The sequence below is a fragment of the Athene cunicularia genome (assembly GCF_003259725.1).
Source record: "Athene cunicularia isolate RWA chromosome Z unlocalized genomic scaffold, athCun1 chrZ_part1, whole genome shotgun sequence".
NCBI classification, from domain to species: Eukaryota; Metazoa; Chordata; class Aves; order Strigiformes; family Strigidae; genus Athene; species Athene cunicularia.
This window is the reverse complement of record NW_020799142.1, coordinates 27,574,142-27,594,742: the sequence shown is the minus strand read 5'-3', so window position 1 is coordinate 27,594,742 and position 20,601 is coordinate 27,574,142. Positions and strand designations below refer to the sequence as shown.

The 20,601-nt window shown below is 38.4% G+C and overlaps 1 protein-coding gene across 3 annotated transcripts in view; it reads right to left on the bottom strand.

The window, feature by feature from the left end:
* The window catches only part of LOC113489736 (protein hinderin-like), a 140,333-nt gene that overhangs the window by 92,284 nt on the left and 27,448 nt on the right, over positions 1–20,601 (bottom strand). For 2 of the 3 annotated variants that reach the window (XM_026865749.1, XM_026865748.1), the window contains 2 exons: positions 11,787–11,906; positions 1,345–1,410 (listed from right to left, as the gene is read on the bottom strand). In XM_026865749.1, the coding sequence (XP_026721550.1) occupies positions 1,345–1,410; positions 11,787–11,906 (186 nt within the window). Of the gene's footprint in view, positions 1–1,344; positions 1,411–2,526; positions 2,575–2,957; positions 3,142–11,786; positions 11,907–20,601 lie in introns of those variants that run through there. The other variant, XM_026865750.1, reaches the window with a different exon arrangement.

The window sequence follows — 20,601 nt, the reverse complement described above, 5'->3', positions numbered from 1 at the left end:
GTCAGGCACTGGACAGCCAGACAAATCAGGGTCTAATTACTTCAGTCAATTCCCTCAGTTTTATCCTTTCAGTCTACATTGAGTTATTAAAACATCAGAAATAAAATGCTACTGAGACAGTAATAAGGGAAATAAGATGTCAGAACTCTATTAACAATGGCATTTTCAGGAAGGAATGCAAATAGAAAATCAAATTTATGCAAGAAATATATATCAGTAAGTAATACTCAATATAATCATCCTCCATTTATCTTTAAAGCAGGTTTCATCTCCAACTGGTTTTAAAAAAATGCTTCAACACACTGACATCGTGACTTCTTTGGAAAAGTGACCATCATTCAGATTCAGATGCCTACCTAGCACAAGAGGTTACTGGTCCCCAACCCAAATACTACAGTTGTACAAATAACAGTATGTGAGTAATAATTTATTCCACCCTCGACATTTAGCCAGCTCAGAGAGAACGTGTGACAGTTAAACAGTTGCAAGATAAAAAGAACCGGAAAATGCCACATTCAACTGAAATGACAGGAAATATTTAAGTAGACAGAATGTAATAAATTTGGCAGACTTATGGGAGTTTAATTGCCCCTTTGTGAAAAGGGATAAATACATGTAAAAACCGTAACTGTGAGGACCACTTTCTGGGAGGAACAGCTTTCTGTTAGGGGTGTCTAAGTATTCATTACTTGAATATGACCATCACAGAAAGGAAATTTTCTCATTCCATGGCAGTGATGGTTGTGCTGGCGGTAGCACCTCCCAGCTCTGTGTCAGGCTTCATGCAGGCACCAAGAGGCCAGCAGCCTCTGGCCCCAGAGGGGCTGTCACATGTACCAGCAACTTTCTGGTCTTACACTGAATCACATTTACTAGCATAGATCGCAAGATGTTTCCTACTTCAGGCAGCATCTGCCACCCAAATAATTGAGCCTCATTTGCTCCCAGAAGAAAGTAGTATGCACTTTTTCCCCCCCCACCACCACTGTGAAATCGCTCATCTACCATGATGGCTGGAAAGTCCCATGTTAGCTCCCATCCAAGTGTCTCAAGTCATCCTGTCTGTTGAACCATGATACAGAAATACTGCTTCACTGAGGAAAAAAAAATCGGTGGTTTCACCAGAACCTTCAATGGATAAGAGAGATTTTTCCTGGGCTTTTGTTCATCTAAAAAAAAGTGACCAGCCCCCCCCATTTTACAGTGTTTGACATTTCAAAACATTTCCATAATATCCTTAAACTCCTTCTTATTAGTTTGTTACAACAGAAGTATTCATCTCTTATTTCAATCTATCATCTTTCTCCTATTATGGAAAAAGTCAAAAGGGCATAATGAACATACCTGGTTTTGCTGGGTCTGTTGGGCAGCCTGGCACGTGCTCTCACAAAGAAGTTTAGACTTACAAGCCTAAAAGGTTGAAGACAAATTAAAAGGAATACTTAGAATATTTACTAATTTTAACACAAGGGATTAGTTCAGCATGTAAACAGCATAAATAGTATGTCTGAAAATCAACAAGCCACACCAAGAAAAACATGGTCTTACTTATTACTTAGGATTGTACACTTTGCGTTCAGTGTTTATCATCTTAGTGATGATGCCATCTAATCATTCATGAAAAAAATAAAAGCAGTATCGTGATAATTGATAAAATAACAACAACTTCAGAAAGAAGATGCCCAGATTCTTCTAAACTGCATCACCAGCTGGATTTGAGTAACCTTCTGGAGGTGCCTTGTGCTTCCACTCTTGCTTTCTACAGAGGGACTCAAGAGTGATTGAGGGTCCTATCACACACATTCTTAGAAAGAAGGAATCAGGGAGAAACTTCCCAATATGTTAGTGTTCACTGAGTTACATGGCCTGACTGACAAAGCACTACAAAATACAAAAAAATCTACAAGTTTTGAAATACTTTTTTTAAGCAAATCTGTAGTCCTCTACATTTACTTAGCCTTAAATAAGCATGTTGTTACATTTGGATAAACCCCTGCAATAAAATTACTGCTTAAAGAACCAGATAATAAGAATGCATAGTCTAGCTAATACAAGACTCTAGTGTATTCTTTTTCTCATGTTTTACTTACAGAAGTGTAGACTCTTTACTTCAGATGACACAACCCTTTTTACCTCTGATGAATAAACATGCCCGTGAAATGAAACATATGTATATCTGCCTTGTGTCATACAGCATCAGAGGGTTTTCTCCCAACCTGAGTACTTGTTCTTTCTAACCTAGTGCAGGTAAAAAGACTACCTTTTTACAAGAATTAACTTACACAGAGAGGAGTCCCACACCAATTGGACTCCCCTTACAGTGTCTTATAACTAGACCAACAATTCATCTTTGCATTTACATAACATTTTAAATTCAGTGAGCTTACATGCTCCAACAAACAGTGGGCATCATCTTCTATTTAAAAAGCAAGAAACTAAGCCAGAAAGCAATTAAATAACTTGATGGCAAGACAGTAACAGAACAGAATTAGATCCCAATTCATCGGCTTGCCAGCCCTCACTTACCTGGTAGACCATAGCAGCAGTCCCAGTAGCCCACTTGTATGCAGAATTCTCATGGTCAGCACAAGTAATGAAAAATATTAATCAAAACTTCTCATGTCCCTTTAATGACATTCCCATGGATGAAATGAAAAACAAAGGCCTAAATATTTAAAGACCTTTCTGTATGTGTCTGAACTCTCATTTGCTCAAGTAGAAAGGACTTCCTCCACACCTACCATTAGCTCTGATTTTACCTGAAGCTTTAGAATCTACACAAAGCATCTAAGATAATGTTCCAAAAGGCTGAAATCTTGATTAACTAAAATGTTCAAGTTAAAAATAAATTTTAAAAAAAAAATCAAATTGGCACACATTTCTGTGTTAAGCCTTAGAAAACGTGGAAAATAATAGTTTCACAACCAGAGACAGTATTATATTCAAAGCTTGCTTACATGTATATCAATTCAAGTGTGAATGCTGAACTTGTGCTGGTGTTTCAGCCATAGGTTTGTGTCTTCACCAGGTGCTACATATTGGTTTGAAAAACAAGAGGTTACTTACAAGTCAGTCTGTCTATACATTCACATGATGGTTGCACATGCACCCAGGCACACAGAACAGGAGGATTTCTGCATTAGCAGCACTGGTCAGAAGTAAGTCCTTCCCCCATATATGGACATGCATGCTGCTCCCTGAACAACACTGCATCCCAGGTCCTCTGTTCCTCTCAGCCTCAAAACCTCTAGGGACTCCAAGGCAGTGTACTCATACTTAACGCAAAAGTTACAGATCAAAATAACTGTTCTTTCTGTCTCTTTTAACCCCATGCCTTAATGTACACACTCATTACAATGGACACTATCAAATACTCCAAAACCACAAATCGCTAGGAGTCACAGAGTGCCTAACTGAACAAGCACTTGAAGGATAAGTATCCAAAAGGAAGAGCTGCGCCAAGAAGCTGTGGAGTGTTGTGCTTTACGTGATGAAATTATGGATCTCAGGAAAGTAAGTGGTCTCCACAGCTGTTACTTGAAATCCAGAGAGCAACCCGAGTTGCTCACAGGATGTTCTACCTTCAATCTCACACACTCATTTAATGAGACAAGATCACTATTAAAATTTTCAGTCTCATTTTCTGTAACCATGAACATAAATGGTTCCTGACAACTGATGTCCTCAATATGTCTGTGAGTAGAAGCTTTTCTGCTGAGGTTTAAGAGTGACATTATCCCACAAGAGTGGGTCCTGACCTAGCCATAACAGGCACCAAGGTCCTTACTTCTTTGTGAGAAGCCCTTTGAAATTTTAGAGCAGAGACATTCATCTGACAGTCCTCAACTAAAGTACTGATATTCATAACCCAACTCCAGAGAGTAAGAGGAGTTTGTGAAGTTACACAACAGAAAACAGAAGACATCCTGAAAATCTGTTTGGCCTGCTCCAGGCAACAGGATTGCTGCTGCTTATAGAGAACAGAACAGATGGGGAAAGATGTAACAGGGAGGCAAATGTATCTATTACAGATTGACTAGAAATTTCTTTCAAGGCAGAGACCGACCTCAAGGTAATCCAGACTTATGAGATAGATCAGAGGACATCATTTGCTTTCCCCTACTCTAAATATTAGGAAGTAGCTCAGCCAGTCTGAGAAAACATGTAACTGTGTGGTTACCTTTCACTACTTTGGTTTCAGATTGACAATTTTCTTGCACTGACAAGAGAAACTCATGTATCACTGTTTGTGTTGATGGTACCATGAATCATCATTGGCACATGACAGTCCTGAATGTCTGCATGGCCTGTTTCTACCCACGCTCCAAGCTCTGAAATCATGAGAGCTAATTTCCACAATGAAGAGAAATGTGTATTACTATACATCTGAAAGTGGGATATTTCAGACATTTTCTGGCATCTGACATGAATAGATGGCAACCAAAATTGTTATGCGATGATATTTAATGCATTCACTGGATCAGAGACAGGTAACCAGGCGGTTCTAAACCATAATCACATGCAAAATGTATGCTGTCTTGCAATAAATGCCGCAGATGCACGGTCTGTGCTCATGCCACCTCACTAGATATATTCTGCTTATATAGAGAAATGAGTCTAGTTGTCTCAAGAAATATACAAATTTGTCCTGTGGTGAATAAAATCCCAGGAGGAGACTCCTCATAAACTTCAAATGGCAAATTGTGCATCAGAAAAACTTTAAGTTTGAACTTTTTGCAGCTCGAAACAAAAAACTCAAGCTAAATCTTAGGGTATTCAGAACTAACTCTGAGATATTTCTGCAGGCAATCATCCTGGTACAGACAGATAACGAATTCCCACCTTCATAGCTGAAAGAAAATTACAGCCCTGGCTCTCATAAAAAAAATCTTTCTGTCATACAAAGACCAACCTATAGTGCCCTGAACTGATAATCACCTGAATTTCATTAAATAAAGACACTTACAATTAAACAATCTGATGAACACATAAAAATGTGTGCTCTGTTATCTTTCAGTATAACAAGCACTAATATTACGCTATCTGGAATTTAAACTGATGAATGAATGTACTTAGTTTATGAAGTCTCAGATTAGTCTAGAGCCTCTATTTGTTTCAACAGCAAGATACAGAAACTCTAACCATTTCCACTTTAAGAAATAAGAGTCAAGCTGTTCGACTATTGCTACTGACCCAGAAACAGTTTCACTTTTTACCAGAACAGGTTCTCACAGGATGATGTCTCTTGAACAGTTCATGAAGAGAGAATACAGAACAGAACCACCAGAAAGTTCAGGTTGGATGGGAACTCTGTTAGTTACCTGGTCCAAACCTCACCAAAACAAGGCCACCTTCAAAGTTACACGAGGTTGCTTGTACAGTTAGGCTTTGAAAGTCTCCAGCACTGGTTTTCAACAAGTCAGGAACTTCGGAACGTAATCTTGATATACTTAGAGGAATCCAAGAAGTCTGTTACCAGGAACTGATGAATCAAGGAGGTTGGAAGTACACAAGAAACTGATTTTCTAAAGTTTTCTCTTCTGAAAAAGGCCAAGGACAGCAGAAGCAAAGGGAATATGCACAGGTCAAATGGACTACACAGCTAAAAGTACCAGCATACATATAGGCAGCTGGGAAGTCTGCACTCCTAATGGCTGTCAAGTAAACAGGTAACTCCACAAAGTAAAGGGTAGAACAGAAGTTTTCTTCCTCAAGGTCTGTAGCAAAATATAAAATCGTTGACTGTAAATGCAGTCTTATGAAGCCTTGCTTTCACTGAAGAAGCCTTCTTTCACTTCAAAGGGAGATTGAGAGGGTGCTGGTGTGTATGGTCATAGTGCTGTCTCCTAAGAGCCACTACAAAGGTTATACTGAAGAAATTGCAATATCTGATGTAAGAGTTTATAAAGTGCTTCCAAGCACAGGCAGTCCTGCTACGAATTTCTTAAATTCTCATAACAGCACCAGAAGTCTACAGGGCCAAGAGAATGTTTTGCTGGAAAGGAACTGTCTTATTTCCAGATTTATCTCTCAATAGAAAAATACATACCAGAGATGAGTGTCCACCTAACAAAAAGACTTCCATAGGAGTGACAGTGTTTAAAACCAAGTGAATGAAACCAAAAGAGGCATCTTCAGAGAAAAAGAAAATCAAAAGACCCTAAAGAGACTAAAGACAAGGCTGATTAAAGACAACAGAACAAAGAGAGGGTGAACTAGCATAGATTTCAGTTAAGCAGTGAACTGCTCAGACCTCCCTCACTTAAGCAGTGAGCTGAGATTGAAGTGCTTATCACCACGAATACAGCATCATTCACAGCATGCAAGTAGATGGGACTTTTATGCAAGCCAACAGGTTCTACTGTGGCACACATTTCCAGAGGATTGAGTGCAGGAGGAGTTCTGTTGTGAATGCTAGCAATACGCAGATATTTCAACACTGATGTTTCCTTTTCTTTTAAATATTTATGTCTATCTGCATTGCTGTTTGGTGTTAGTACTTTTTAGAAAAGACAAGTAAATTAACTACAACCTAGTAACCTAGAGGTTAAAGGAAAAAACATTATTTTTCTTCATCCTGTTACAAGGTAGTTTACTCCAGACCACCTTAAGTTTGAAATATCATTGCTAATCACTTTGAACACACATGAAGAAGCACCCAAAACCTGACATTCTGAGTAGAAAACAGAAAGAATAAGGACAGAAACATTATCTCCCTTTTACAGATAAGAGAGGCACAGAGAGAGATCAGAGGATTTTCCGAAAGTAACATAGGTAAGGCAAGGCTATTCCCTATATTTACTCACACTAAAACTGGCTCTGTCTGGCCTTGTAAAATTATTCCAATACCCTTGGGTGCCCAGTCAAATTAGGTCTTAATTTATTATCCCAGTTCTCAAGTATCTTTCAGATGGGCTCATCCATTGTTCCCATACAGCTGGGTAAACAGACAAAGTCAATTCTATCACACAGGTTTAATTTATAGCATTCACAACCCTTTGCATAAGTAGAATTTTTTTTTTCCTTTAAGCAAGCTAAGAATCTGTTTAAAGGTGACCTATGTTGAAAAAAAGAAGAATGCAAAAGTTTCAGGACAATCAGAAAGGAAAGGCTTCTGAAGATTGACTCGTTTTGCTGTCCTTTTCAGAGGAAAAAAAAAATAAAAAAATCAAATAACCAATGTTTGAAGCTTTAGTATGTAATCACCCTTATTAAGGCAAAAAATGACAATGATATGGCCAAGAATTTTAGTCACTGACATGAAAAGAAAGCAAGGCTTTCTAGTCCTTGCAGGTAAAGTCTTCCTTTGGACTTTACCATGAAATGACACCACAACTGTGTCAACAATTTTTAAAATGAACAAGTGAGTCAAAAGAAATAGTAACAAAGTAAAAAAAAAAAAATTAGCCTCCCCCAAAAGTTACTCTTCTTCAGATTTTACAGTCTTCCCAAAGCAGACCTGCCTTTCAGTATGCTTGCACAGTTCTTAGTATGCAGCAGTACCTCGCTCCTGAAGAGGGCCTCTGGCATTACCGAAATATAAACACCAAACAGGAGGCAGATGACGTTATACACAAGAAAAGGGAGAGCAGCTATCCTATTGAAAATAAATTCTTGATAATCCTTTGTCTACAATCCCACCCCATATCTGTGTCATTTCTACACAGGGGGAAGAATGGAAGCTTAAAACACATACACAAGGAGAATCTATGTAAATCAAAGGAATTAGCAGATGTGTTGGTAGTCTTCCACAAGAAACAAAACCTGCCAGCTGTACTTGTAAATTCAAAGATTAACATTAAACAAGGCAACGCTGAGACTACAGGTATTATCATTCTTTTAGGCAAAGTAGTTCAAGAATCCCAGTCTTGCAGAAACTCAGCCACCTGTCCAACTTTTGTGACTCAAGACCTACCCTATACTGGGGCCAAAATAAACTGGAATCTTGCCGCTGTCTGATATGACAATGAAGAGGCGACCAACTAGGTCAGACCTGATTACCTAGAACAAGGGCAATTTTCTTTACAACTCTGTAAAGCTTCTGAAAATGGCAAAGACTGAACATTTGAGACCTGCAGAAAGAACAACCAAAAGCCATTTTTAGGTAGAGGAAGTTTAACTGCATTTTAATACAGATGGTAATTTCTATTAACATCAGGGCAGAAGCCTATTGTTCAGTAGAGCTCTTCACTTCCTTTACACAAGAGCTATCTCTTTGAATCTGTCTGAGTCAACTTTAGTGACCACTTTAATATTCGCTTTACAATTAATGCTTCTTTTTATGGGTTGGTAGAAGGTAAACCAATTTCAATTCGGCTTCTAGGTATTGAATTTATTATAAAAAGTTATGTACTTAAAACTCCTGTAATGAAACCAGAGGCATCATGAGATATTAACCTAGAGTTAATGCTGAGAAGGCCAGTTTGAATAATTCAATTCATGTCACCTTAAGTATCTTTTCAAATGGAATTAACTTTATCTCACAAAAAAAGGAAGCTCCATGTTCCAGTTACTGATTATTGACTCCATGAGAGTTCTGTCTTAAATCATCTCACCACCATCTTCCCAGCAATTTTATTTCACTACCACCAGAATGCCTCTTCAAATTTTGAAGGCTGACTTTCATTATAAAGAAGCAATATTAGGTAAGAGGAAAACGTGGGTTCCGAATTATCGCTACTGTTAGGTGATGCTAAAACAGACAAAAATAAAAGTTAACACAGAAGCATCTACATTAGTTCAACACAGCTGCAAACCAGGGCTGCATTTCATCCACATGCACACAGCTACTGCAGTAGTCTGCTTCTCATACAACTCCACCTCTTTTTGCAACAATGCCACTGCAGTTCTCTTGGCCTGTTAATTGTCTCATTCTAACACAAAGCCCAGCCTTTAAACGCTGAAAGGAGATGCTTTCAAATACCTATCTAAACCCAGGTAAAAGTGACAGCTCATGGTCAGCATTATTGTACAGTAAGAATGAGGGAGCCAGACAGGTGAAAAGCAGGTGATGTTAGTAGATAGGCACAGCATTAGAAATTAATCAAAACAAACAAGTATGGAAAAGAGGGGAAAATGAACAGAAACAAGAACAGCTCATAACAGGCAGAACAAAAAAGTGCTTCAGTACAGTGTATCTGTGCAGTCCCATGTTTCTGCAAGACACAGGAAAATCAGAATGACATCTTATGGTGAAGCACAGATGCCCTGGTAACATCAGCAGTCACCTGAAATAGGAAACACTGATTACCTCTCCTAGACAGTTCAAAGATGTGAAAACTAGGTAGCAAGCTAGAATCTATTGATTTAAAGCCAGAGATACCTAGGATTTCCTTAGCCTAGCAAAAAATAAACAATAGGGAAAAGATTCCCAACAGATCAGGATTCAAACAAAACTCAGAAAGACTTCTTTTAGTCTAATATTTGAGCAAGGTGTTTTTTTTCAAAATCCAGATTATGGACCAGAGTGGACAGCCCTCAGAGCAGGAATGGTCTGTTCTCCTCCCAAAAAACCCTCCCTGCTTCATTGCACTGTGGCATTCCCCATCGAGGCAGACACCAGAATGCAAGTCCTAGGTTTGCCTGAACCACTCAAATAAAACAAAAAGAGATTGATCACAACCCTAAGAGATCACAGTTCAGGTATTAAGAAAATAACGCAAGAGTTCAACAAGAAGCAGCCTAGTGACTTTTCTTCAGTTTTGATAGCTATCACATAAAGGCTTGTGTTAGGGAAAGAACAGATGCAATGAGGCAGTCCTGAAAATATCTCCACAAATTTCTGAGCTGTGAGGAAAAACATAGCATGGAGTGCTTGTTTGGAAAAATAGGTAGCAATTTATAAAGCCAACTGTATTCAAGATATAAACAGCTCTATGCCTACCAGGACTACATAGAGAAAATTGAAGAGGAAGACTAGAAACATTAGAAATATTTTTTCAAGCTGTAAGAGAAACCAGTTGAAACATGCTTTGAACAGGTTTTTATCTATGCCTACAAAGCTTTGCACAGGGCAAGAGGGCCTGGGCAATTTCAGACCTGCTAAGCTGGAGCTGTAGACTAAGTAACCATAAACAATATGTCAAGGCAAACCTCAATATAATATCTGAATTTGCATTTGTGCACAAAAGTACCTGTAAGTATAGAGAAAAGAAATAATGGAATTGCAGATAATTTTGATTGATGGAACCTTGCACATGAAATCAGAAAACAAGTTCAGATAAGTCTCTGTGTATACACTGATAGAATGATGAGGGAGACAGAAGAACAAGAGACAAACATGGATTGCTGTACCATAAGATGCTGATTTGACAGTTAATGGGCTGAAGGCTTCCTATTATCTGCTTCTATACTTCTACGCTGTAGATGTGATTAGAATGGATACCTTTATAGTAGGTGCTAACCTAGTACAAGATATATATATATATATCTTTAAAGTTGAAAGGCTAAAGGTAAAAGATTAAGCATGGTAAACCCCAAGAGAAGTATTAGCATCATCCCAAACACAGCTGCCATGATGCTGTTGGAGTACATGGGCTCCTCTGGACTGTTTTCCATGGAGATCCCCAGCAAATTGCATATCACAGGCAAGAACACAAGCATCATCCATTCTGAGAGAAAAAGGTTCTTGTTTTGAACTCAACAGCACCACAAAATGGATGGCAGATAAAAATACAAAAGAATGGAAATGAAATGTTTATAAAGGCTAAAAGCCTGACAAAACAGCTCAATGTCCAACAACATATTTTACAGAAAAACACATCAGCAGGATAAAAAATGATTCCTGATGCCGATGAAGTCAGAGAAGTATTGCTAGCTGCTTCCTGAACAGAATTAAAAATGACTTCTTCCTTCACAAGGCTCCTGAGAAGTATGATCTGTCTGTGTAATTTTGTTAAGTAAGGAACCAGTGAGAAGCCAGAATCAGGCCACCTTCTGGATACTCTGTGCTGATGACTTTACTTCTAGCCCTGTTCTAAGCCTTTAAGACTCACTCAGCAAAAGAAAGGATCAAGGGCCAAACCTATAAAAAAAAAGGAATAGCCTTAGGTAGGATAGACTCTGGAGATCTGCAGGTGAAAGATACTGAAAGAGAATAGCAGGTAAGAACATCAGGTAGAGCACTTGCATAAGTAGCCTTCATTTCCAGGGTGCAATCTGCTATCAGCAGGGATGCAAATCAAGTACCTAGCTATCAGAAAAAAAATCTCAAGCAACCATTTTTTTTTCAAGGCTTTGGGCATATACATTTGAGAAACATTTTACCACTTAATTTAACATGTATCTCTAGTCAACATTTTCTGGTTTTAAACTGCATATGTAATTATAGGTCTTCTATAAACAGCTCAAATCAGATGGGCTGCCTTACAGACTTGACAAAGCTTTTATTGACCAAATACATCATCTGTAATGTCCTTTTCAATTGTTAAAAGCCACAGTGAAAATTTGAAAGGCTTTATCTATAGTGACTGCAATTATTTTACTGTTTAAGAAAGAGGACAGAAAACTGAAGCGCATCTTAAGTTTTTCCTTAGCAAAGGCATGGGTTCCTACGTTTCCTACTCCATTACAACATGGTCAATTAACTTCAGCCATTTTATTTACCCAAAACTTGGGTTTTTTTATTTTCCTGCAATCCATGTATTAAGGGAAGGACTCTTCGAAGGCCAATCACAAAACAGTATTTGACACTGTATAATGCAAGACAATGCACTGAAAGTTCTAGTAAAAGAGAAAAGATGTTTCGAAGATGTCATTATAAAGAAGATGAGGAAAAAATAGCTTACCTTCTGTTCCTTTTCTTTGGCACCAGTCAATTCAGAAATGGAGTGTGATGATTTTTCCAGCCTCTCAAGTAGGCACTTGTGTTGAAAGCTCAAACGATCCTGGAATTCTCTGTACTGCTGCTGCAGAGGTGAGACATCAGAAGTTAAGGGAAAAATACTCTTTAGCGAATAGTTAGAGTCAAATATGTACCAACTTACTCTGTGTAAATCTGATTTAGATCCATAACAGTTCAATTTAAAAACAGATACTGTGTGTTTGAGTACTGCCTAATGATGATAAATCTGCTTAGAGATGAATGTTCAAGTGCAACCTTCTTTTTAGTCAGAGAGTGGAAAAAGAAGAATTGCACCAAATTCTTTTATTATTGGAAAATGGGACAGCAGCAGGAGGCAGGTGATGACATTGTTTCAGTTGGAACAAATTACAACCCTCTGATTTGTATTCAAAGCCAAACACTACCAATGTTTATTTATAAATAAAAACCCAGCCAAGTAAGTAAATAGTCCATTTTTAAGCACAGACATGGATTTACAAGCCCACATACCCAAATTCAATCTCTTTGCTTGAGCACCAATGGCTCCAAAACCCAGAGCCACAGATGCAGTGCTACAGGCCTTTTAGAGACCAGCAATGATTTTTGGACAGTAATCTGGAGAAGCAGCAACTGTGGTGTTTGCAAGGATATTAGCAAGCAACAGTGTCCTGCCTTGCTTGCAGCATTGAAATTCCAATAGGAGATAAATCTGCTCTTCACCTGTCATTGTGTAATTCCCTCCCTTGCTCATGTAGCATGGTAAACCATTTATGCTCCTCTCTCTCCCCCCTCACTTTTAATTATGCATGCAGATGGGATAAGGGCTCGCTGTCCAAAGAGATTACTCTGAATAAATACTTTAATAACAAGTCACTGCAATTAAGGTAGGGAACAAAAACTTCTTCAATCTATAAAATGGTGTTGAGTTACAGATTTCCTTAACATTTTTATGATCTAATCATTGCTTCTGGGCAAATTCATGTTGCAATCATTTTTGCCAATCATGGCTGCATAAATAACTCGCTGCTTTGTTATTCCCTGTTATGACCCTGAGGGTTTTTGTTTTTTTTTTCCTTTTTCTTCTTCTTCTTGTTCTTTTGGGGGAGGGGGGGGGCTTGCCAGGGTTCTTTTTTTGTTTGTTTTTCTTTCCTTTAAATAAAAGGCCACACAGAGAATAAGCAAAACATTTTAGGAAGGAATAGAAGGCTATTACAAACCAATGTTTAAATCAATCAGGAATGCTCCTAGAACACCTTTGCTCAGCACCTAGAAATACAGGAAGGTACAAACAATGGTCTAAACAAACTAATTGCTTTCCAGAGCCAGCCTGCCTGAAGCCTGAGCTGTTTTACATTTCAGTTCACTTCGTCAGAGAGCACCAAAAGGCTGAAGTGATTTGTGGTGGTCTCAGGAGTCTCTGCCAGCTATGATGTATATAAAAGGAATTTTTTATTCCGGTTGTAACCATAGGCAGTAATGTTTATAGTAGGTGAACATATTAGCCTGGACGCAGGGCATGAATTTTACTCTAGAAAAAGCCAGTTCATTTATACAGTCTAAGAGTTAAATGTCGGTATTTGAAGACAAATTACAGGGAAATTCATTTAAACCCATGTTATGTGGCAGAATATAAAAATAGACAGTCCTATCTTTATCAGTTTTTTACAGCCCTCTTAATTCACTTTGCTTCCAGCAACCCCTTCCCCACAAAACAGATTTTACCCTCTTCTCCCTCCAACTAGCACAGTGCTAGCAAGGAATGAGTACCCTAAACAGCCTTGGGGCACACAACTGAAGGCTATGCACCTACCCTCACCCTTACCACAGCGTTAATGTCAGTCCTGCTGGAAAGCTAGGCGAGATTGCCTCCACTCCCAGGCTTAGCACATACATGGTACAAGTGTACCAGAAGAGATGCCCAAATTATGTTTTGCAGACTGCAGAGCCCTTGCTGTGCATGTGATGCTACCACCTCTTTATTTGAAATACAGCTTAAAACATGACATGCAAATTTAACATTAGGAAAGCATGCAAGCAAATCCTGATTGTCCAAAGGTCAGTTATGGGATCATGAGTGAGAAGGGCAATAGCTAACCTCAGCTTGAATGGCACCAAAGATATCCCTGAAATTCTTCTAAGATTCAGTCAGCACTGTAACTGTTAAAATTTCCTGTATTTGGAAGATTAAACCTTGTCCATTCACACAATCACTCTACACTAAGCAATGTATTGTTACAGCCACCATAGCCTAAGAGTCCAAAGCCCTGCTTTGCTTAATAAGTAAATAAACAAGAAGTTTCAAATAGGACAAAAAAAAAAAAGTTCATTTGTTTAAGACACATGCAGAATAGCTCTAAGTACAGTAATTCTCCATAATGTCCTGGTACATTTACCGCAGAATATGTTCTTAAGGAAAAAAGGCCTTAATATTAGATCTTACTCTTCCATTCTATTGAATTTCTGTTAAAAGCAGCAAGATGATCTCTTTTTCCCCCCCTACAAATTAGCCAGGCAATATACAACACTGCCACAGATATATTTAAGTCATTCACATATACCAAGGGCACACATGTACTATGGCAATGCAGTCTCTAGACAAATACATTAGATTATGAAAATATTTATCATTACCACTTTAAGAAAAGAAATAAGGGTGAAAAAAAAAAATCTATAGGACAACTAGTTCTACAGATTTGCATTCCACAGAAAATGTGCCCAAATGCTCATATCAGTTATTTCTTCATGTGTTCAGGAGCACAAATATTGGATTTACAAGATGTTAGTTACCTGAGACAAGTAGTACTTGGCATTTTACTGAATGGTAGTTTTATGTCCAAGAAATATGCATTTGAATTTATCCGAGTCATACATTTTATGCAGTTTGTTACTAAAGTACTATGGTTGTACATGGTGGGGAGGGGAGAACAAAAAAAAAATAATCAGAAATGCAAAGGTTAAGATTTCAACAACCACATTTACATGTCATACTGCAAGTACTATGTATTTTACAGAATAAATTAGTTGATTTTGTCACTGAATCTAAGTCACCAAATTAAAGAGTTCATTTATGGCTCTTACCAGATAATAACCTCAGTGGAGATAGAATTGGCTTTGAGAAGAGGGACTGCCAGAATGCAGCAGTGGCATGCTTACAGAGGCCAGGAACAGATTTCCATGGAGAGGGACATTAGGCAGGGAACAAAGAGCTTTTTCTTAGGGGTGAAGCTTCACGAGAACATCTAGCCAACCAAATACTCAACTGCTGCCAAAGACACACTCCCGCTCACCCCTCCAGTTTCACTCCCTCCATCTGCACCAGCTCTGCAGCTCTCCCAAACCACTCACCTCACTCCAAGAGTCAGTCAAGCACAAGAGCTGGCACAAAGTGAGCAGAGAGAACAGGCAGCTGGGAGAGGGGGGCACCCCTTCCAGCAGCAGCGACCTTGCAAAGTCTTAACCCTACTCTTTCTCCAGATCCACTCGTAAGCCTCAGGCTTTTAATAAATCTGAAGTGTTTTGGCTTAGAGCATTCAGCAACTTCCTGAAAAGCTTTTGAATTCTAGACATCAGCCTCCACATCCTTCTGTGAGCAATGTTCATGCTACAGCGGTTCAAACACCCACTGGTCTCTCCATCTACAGTCAAGGTTTTCAAACGAAGCCAACACCAGGCTACTCCACAAGGGCTATTTGCTGAAGTTCTTACTTCATTAAATCACTTCTTGTAAGAGGAACAAAAGAAGAAAAAAGGTAGAGAACCTTCTCTTTAGAAAGGTTCTTTTAGCCTGTATGATTCAAGAAAAATGTTTAGTTTTACTTCACTTTGTTTTAAAGAAAAAATAAAAATAAAACATCCTCCAATGCTGGAAACCTGGGGCTGGAAAAAAGTTGTCTAGAAGCTACTAGCAGGGGGAGAGAACACTACTAATGAGATTTTTTGGGAATTAACCTAATAACAAATGCCCTTCTGTATTTTCAGAGTGTTTGTGAGAACTCCTCACCTAGTGACTCCTCAATGGATTGTCACAAGCATTTTTGGGACAGGCATAAGCTCTAGTGTCCCCTTTTTACATACGGAAAAACTGTCACGGGGAGTCTTTGGGCCTATCTGTGCACACAGGTGCAGCCCAGCAATTCCACACTCCACAAGCCAGTTTCAGGACACCAGTCTTGCTGCAGCAGGTTAAGCTGGGCAGGGTAAGCACAGCTCAGCCACAGCACTAAGAGACCAGATTAATCTTGCACCCAATTAGCTCAGAGTGCAGTTTGCCTGCATTCACCCATGCAGACAACCCTTAACAGACTTCCCAAGTATCAAACAAGATGCCCAGAGATAATAGATTCCTATAGTCCCTGACTGTTTCTCTGACTTGGACTGTCCTTTCATTCAAGGCTGCATACTCTGATCCATGTCCAGAAGAGAACAAAAGATCTAAATCTTCATCTTCAGCAATACAATGCTCCATCCCCATCAGCCCCTATATCCAATAGAAGATTCTCTAGAGACTCAAAGCTACTACAGAGATACACGAAGATGAATAAAGCAAGCAAATTAAGGAAAAAGTCAAACAGGCAGAAATTAGATTTAAGATTAAATAAGATAGCAGTAATTTACATTTTTTGGTAGATTTACAAGAAACTTCCAGGGATGTGATTTCAGCACTTGATGAAGAAAGCTTTTTGACATCTGTAATTGTGGTCTAGTAGACACAAAACACTTTTAAATCCCTGCTAAAGGACATGCAACTAGAAAGATAACTAGTTATCATCATATTGGCAGTTTCGGCAAAGATTGAAGTCTCTTCACTGCCTCAGGTTGTCCCTTGAAGACAAAGGCTGTGAAAAAACTCAACTGAGAAGGAGATTCTGAGGAAGTACCACTGACACTATACTCATGAGGCTAAATTAAGCACTGAAAGAGAAGTCTTTGTTCTCCAATGAAAAATCTACTCAGATAAGTTGCAGGTAGACTTGAGTTTCTCTGCCTGCCCTCCAACCAGATGTGTATAAACCAGTCCTATTCACAGAGCCATGCACAGCCACAGTAGCACAGTATCAAGCACTTCATGCCTGATCTAATTTACTTTGCTTTTATGTTTTGGGGTTTTGTTTTTTAGTTTGGCTGCCACACCAACACTACACCAATGTGGCTGACAACTTGAACAATGTCAAAGCAAGCTCACATTAGTTTAATAGACACACCTTTGCATCTATAACTTTGGCACCTTGTACTACTATGGCATTCCACTGCACTGTTACTCCATAGTCCAAAAATGCCTTAAAATGCTGCTGGAAAAGTAAGAAAGCATTTCACCAAACTCAAGCAAAGGCTAAGGACCAACATAGTTGGGTCTCCAAACAATACTATCCCTGTATCTACAACTAAGGCTCAAGCTACATTTAAACACTCATAATACAAGGGAACAGAATTTGCAGAGTCTGCAGAGCCCCAGAGACCCACAACAGCCTCATGGCAAATTCTACTACAAGTGTGCTCAGTTTGAAGTGAGCCCACATTTTTTCATGCATCATCCAAGCATATATTTTTCAGTATTTTGACACATGAGGCAATGAGGTTTATTTTCTACCTTAATATTTTGCATATCAATAGGAGAAAAATACCATGCCTTTTGGAAAAGCAGCAATATGTGTGTCATTTTGATTTCCACCTGCAGGCTCTCTTCTTCTTAACCAAAGAAAGGATTAAAATAATGCAGCTTCAACTACTTACATATGAAAAGTCATATGAATAAAAATAAAGTGCTGGTATTAATGAATTAACATCTAAAAGGAACACTTTAAAATATAAACTAACATATTCTAAGCTCTGTCCTTTAGCATTAAACAGTTACATATTTCATCAGAATCTGACCCACATTTAATTTTAAAATACAACTTGTGTTTAATACATATACAGTTCTGCACTTTGACAATCTCATGTCCAAGGAGCAACAACAGGACTACATTTCAGAAATGAAACTACCCAGTCACAGATCAAAGTCAACCTGAACATGTTTCCTCTGCCTTTAAAATTAAGAGAAATAAAGTAAGTGGCTTGAACCTATGTGAATCATTGTTCTGTGAAAGGGTAAAGACTAGTAACTTCTACGAAGGTTTATTATCTAAACTCTGAAAATGCTGCAAAGACCGAAGGTAATAAAATGTTTTATGAACAACTTCACTTCGCCCATTCTTATATAACTGAGTTTATGTGGACTCCTTGGCAGAGTGAGGCTAAGAACCTGTAGGGAACTTTCTGCACATCCACTTTTCAATGTATTAAAGTAATCATCTGGTGCAGGTCTGAACCTTATGAGACTTCAATTCAAAACACAGTCTCCTGATCCAGAATCCTCAGGAAGCACGTTTCTGAAATTACTATAAAGAAGGAAGTCACATACAATAAGATAGAATGATCTCTAATGTCAAGCCCAACAGTTACATTTTAATTTAGACTTGAATATTTTAATGTTGCTATCCAGCCAGTAAATTAACTCAAGATGCAAGAATAAAAAGGGAGGATACATAGGGAAAAAGGTCACAAGGTCCACAAAAGTTAAGAACTTCACTTCTGTTTGAAGCATCAGCATTACGTTGTTGAACGCCACAGCTCTCATATAAAGGAATTGCTTAATACATTCCCATTCTGTTTGAAGGAAAATTAAATTTACATTCTTTGGGAATATGGTATTGTAATTAGTTCATGACTTGATTACACTTTGAAGTGAACCAAGACTGCATATGGCGCATACAAATTAGTTAGGTTACCTACCTAAAGAAAAGCTACAGAGTTAAGAATAAAGTTAGGGACAAATCCAGGACAGTCCTTTGGAGCTTTTAGGAAGCGTATGTAAAACATCAAATTCAAATCTAGCTTCTGGACTTACTGATGTCAGATGGGAACAGAAATAAAAAAAATGCAGTTTCCTAAACAGCTGAATGAGTTGTTTGCAAACATCTTTCCATCTCCACCCATACCACATGTAGGGCAACTGTTAAAATTGATCCTTAAAAAAAAGGCAATAAAAAATACAAGATTTTCTGCCCTGGTTAAATTCTCTAGTATGATTTATTCCTAGCACCTGTAATTTTTTAAACTTTTTATAGACAGTCTAGGTTTTATATAATCTACCAACATGTTCTGTTCTACCAGGTGATGAAATTCCCAAGTTCATTTTAAACATACTGAAAAATATTGAGATGCACAATTCTAAAATTGGCCAAACAAAAACATAGCCAGCGTGACATGAAGAGAGCAAGGAAAACATTTAAACCTAAAACTAATTCCTAACATAGCACATGAACTCAGAGAAATCTCTATCACACTTTCAAAATGCAAAAGCAGTTTAGGGCACAGGATTTGGTCCTATGTATTGAAAATCCTTTCCACAGGATATGCCAAGCAAACTGGACAGCTTATCTGCCATGTTCTCTGGTTCAAAGGTGGGTAAGGACAAAAATATCACACACCATCATATGCCAGCAGATGTGCCTGGATCAATAAATGCAAATACCATCTCAGAGCTTGCACTTTCCATTCCAAGTGGAAAACACATCTCCTGCCTTATCTTCATTCCTACAAACAAAAGGATACTTACAAGCAAATAAAAAATAAAATAAAGGTGTATTCTGCAGCCTGGCTGTGCTAACTACTTTATTCTAGTGAAAAGGAAGGAAGAATGCAACACATAAAAGGCAAATTAGGCCACTATACACACTGGCAAAAACATGTATTTTCATAATAATGAACATAACGAATCTGATGACAGAAAAACCAAGAACCTGAATACATAAAATAAAGACGTCACAGATTGTGGTAACAAGCTACTGGTCCTGGCACCGGCCACGAAAATTTTTACTTTTTGCTTAAGAACTGCAACAGCAGGAGATTTTCCTCACTGGCAAGAAAGTTTGTTCAGAACATACTTGCTGCTTTCAGGGGAGCTCTATGAACATCCACAGCAACTTTCAGGATTTAAAGATTTCCTTTGCTTAGACGGCAGAGCTACCCAGCCTCTTCCACTAGAAACTGTTAAGGAACTTGTTACTCAAGTATTTGTCCATGAGCTGGTAAATGTACGATCCTTTTTTAGGGAAAAAAAGGAACCTGGAGATTCGGCCATACACAATTTCTGTGCAAAACAGTCCCAGCATCCGAGAACACCACCACACATTTCATCATGTACGACAGAAAATAATCTCAACGTGTGCTGTGAACATGAAGCCAAAAGAAGGTATTGCACCTATCACCATCCACACAAAAAGAGTGATATTTTTTCCTTTTACATATTTAGAGTGCAAAATTAAACAAATAAAAGGAACACTGCATAATTTAGCTTTCAATTTCTATCAAATTGCTCATAATTGTAACCATACAATGATAATATTCTACCATATGTGCATCTGCAAAGCCGACAAAAGCACTGGTCAGTCCCTACGACAAGAAAAATAGACCTGTAGCTCCACCTAGTGACCTTACTGGATATTACCACTCCCCTAACTTGCACAGAGTGCTTGTCAAATTTTGAGGTTAATTTTGTTACAGAGAGGGATCTAACACATCACTTTGAAACATGAAAATCTGCCATGCAATCCTCCTGCTACTGTTCTTCCTCAAATTACACTTTCCTCTATCCATAGAGGCAGTCACAGCTTTACATAAAATACCCATCACTGCAAATACAGGCTGTTTTAGTTGCAGGCCTTTGTGAGAATTAAAAAAATCTTTCACAGTTGCCACCATTACTGTTTACACAAAGCCATTTGTCATATCAGTACTAC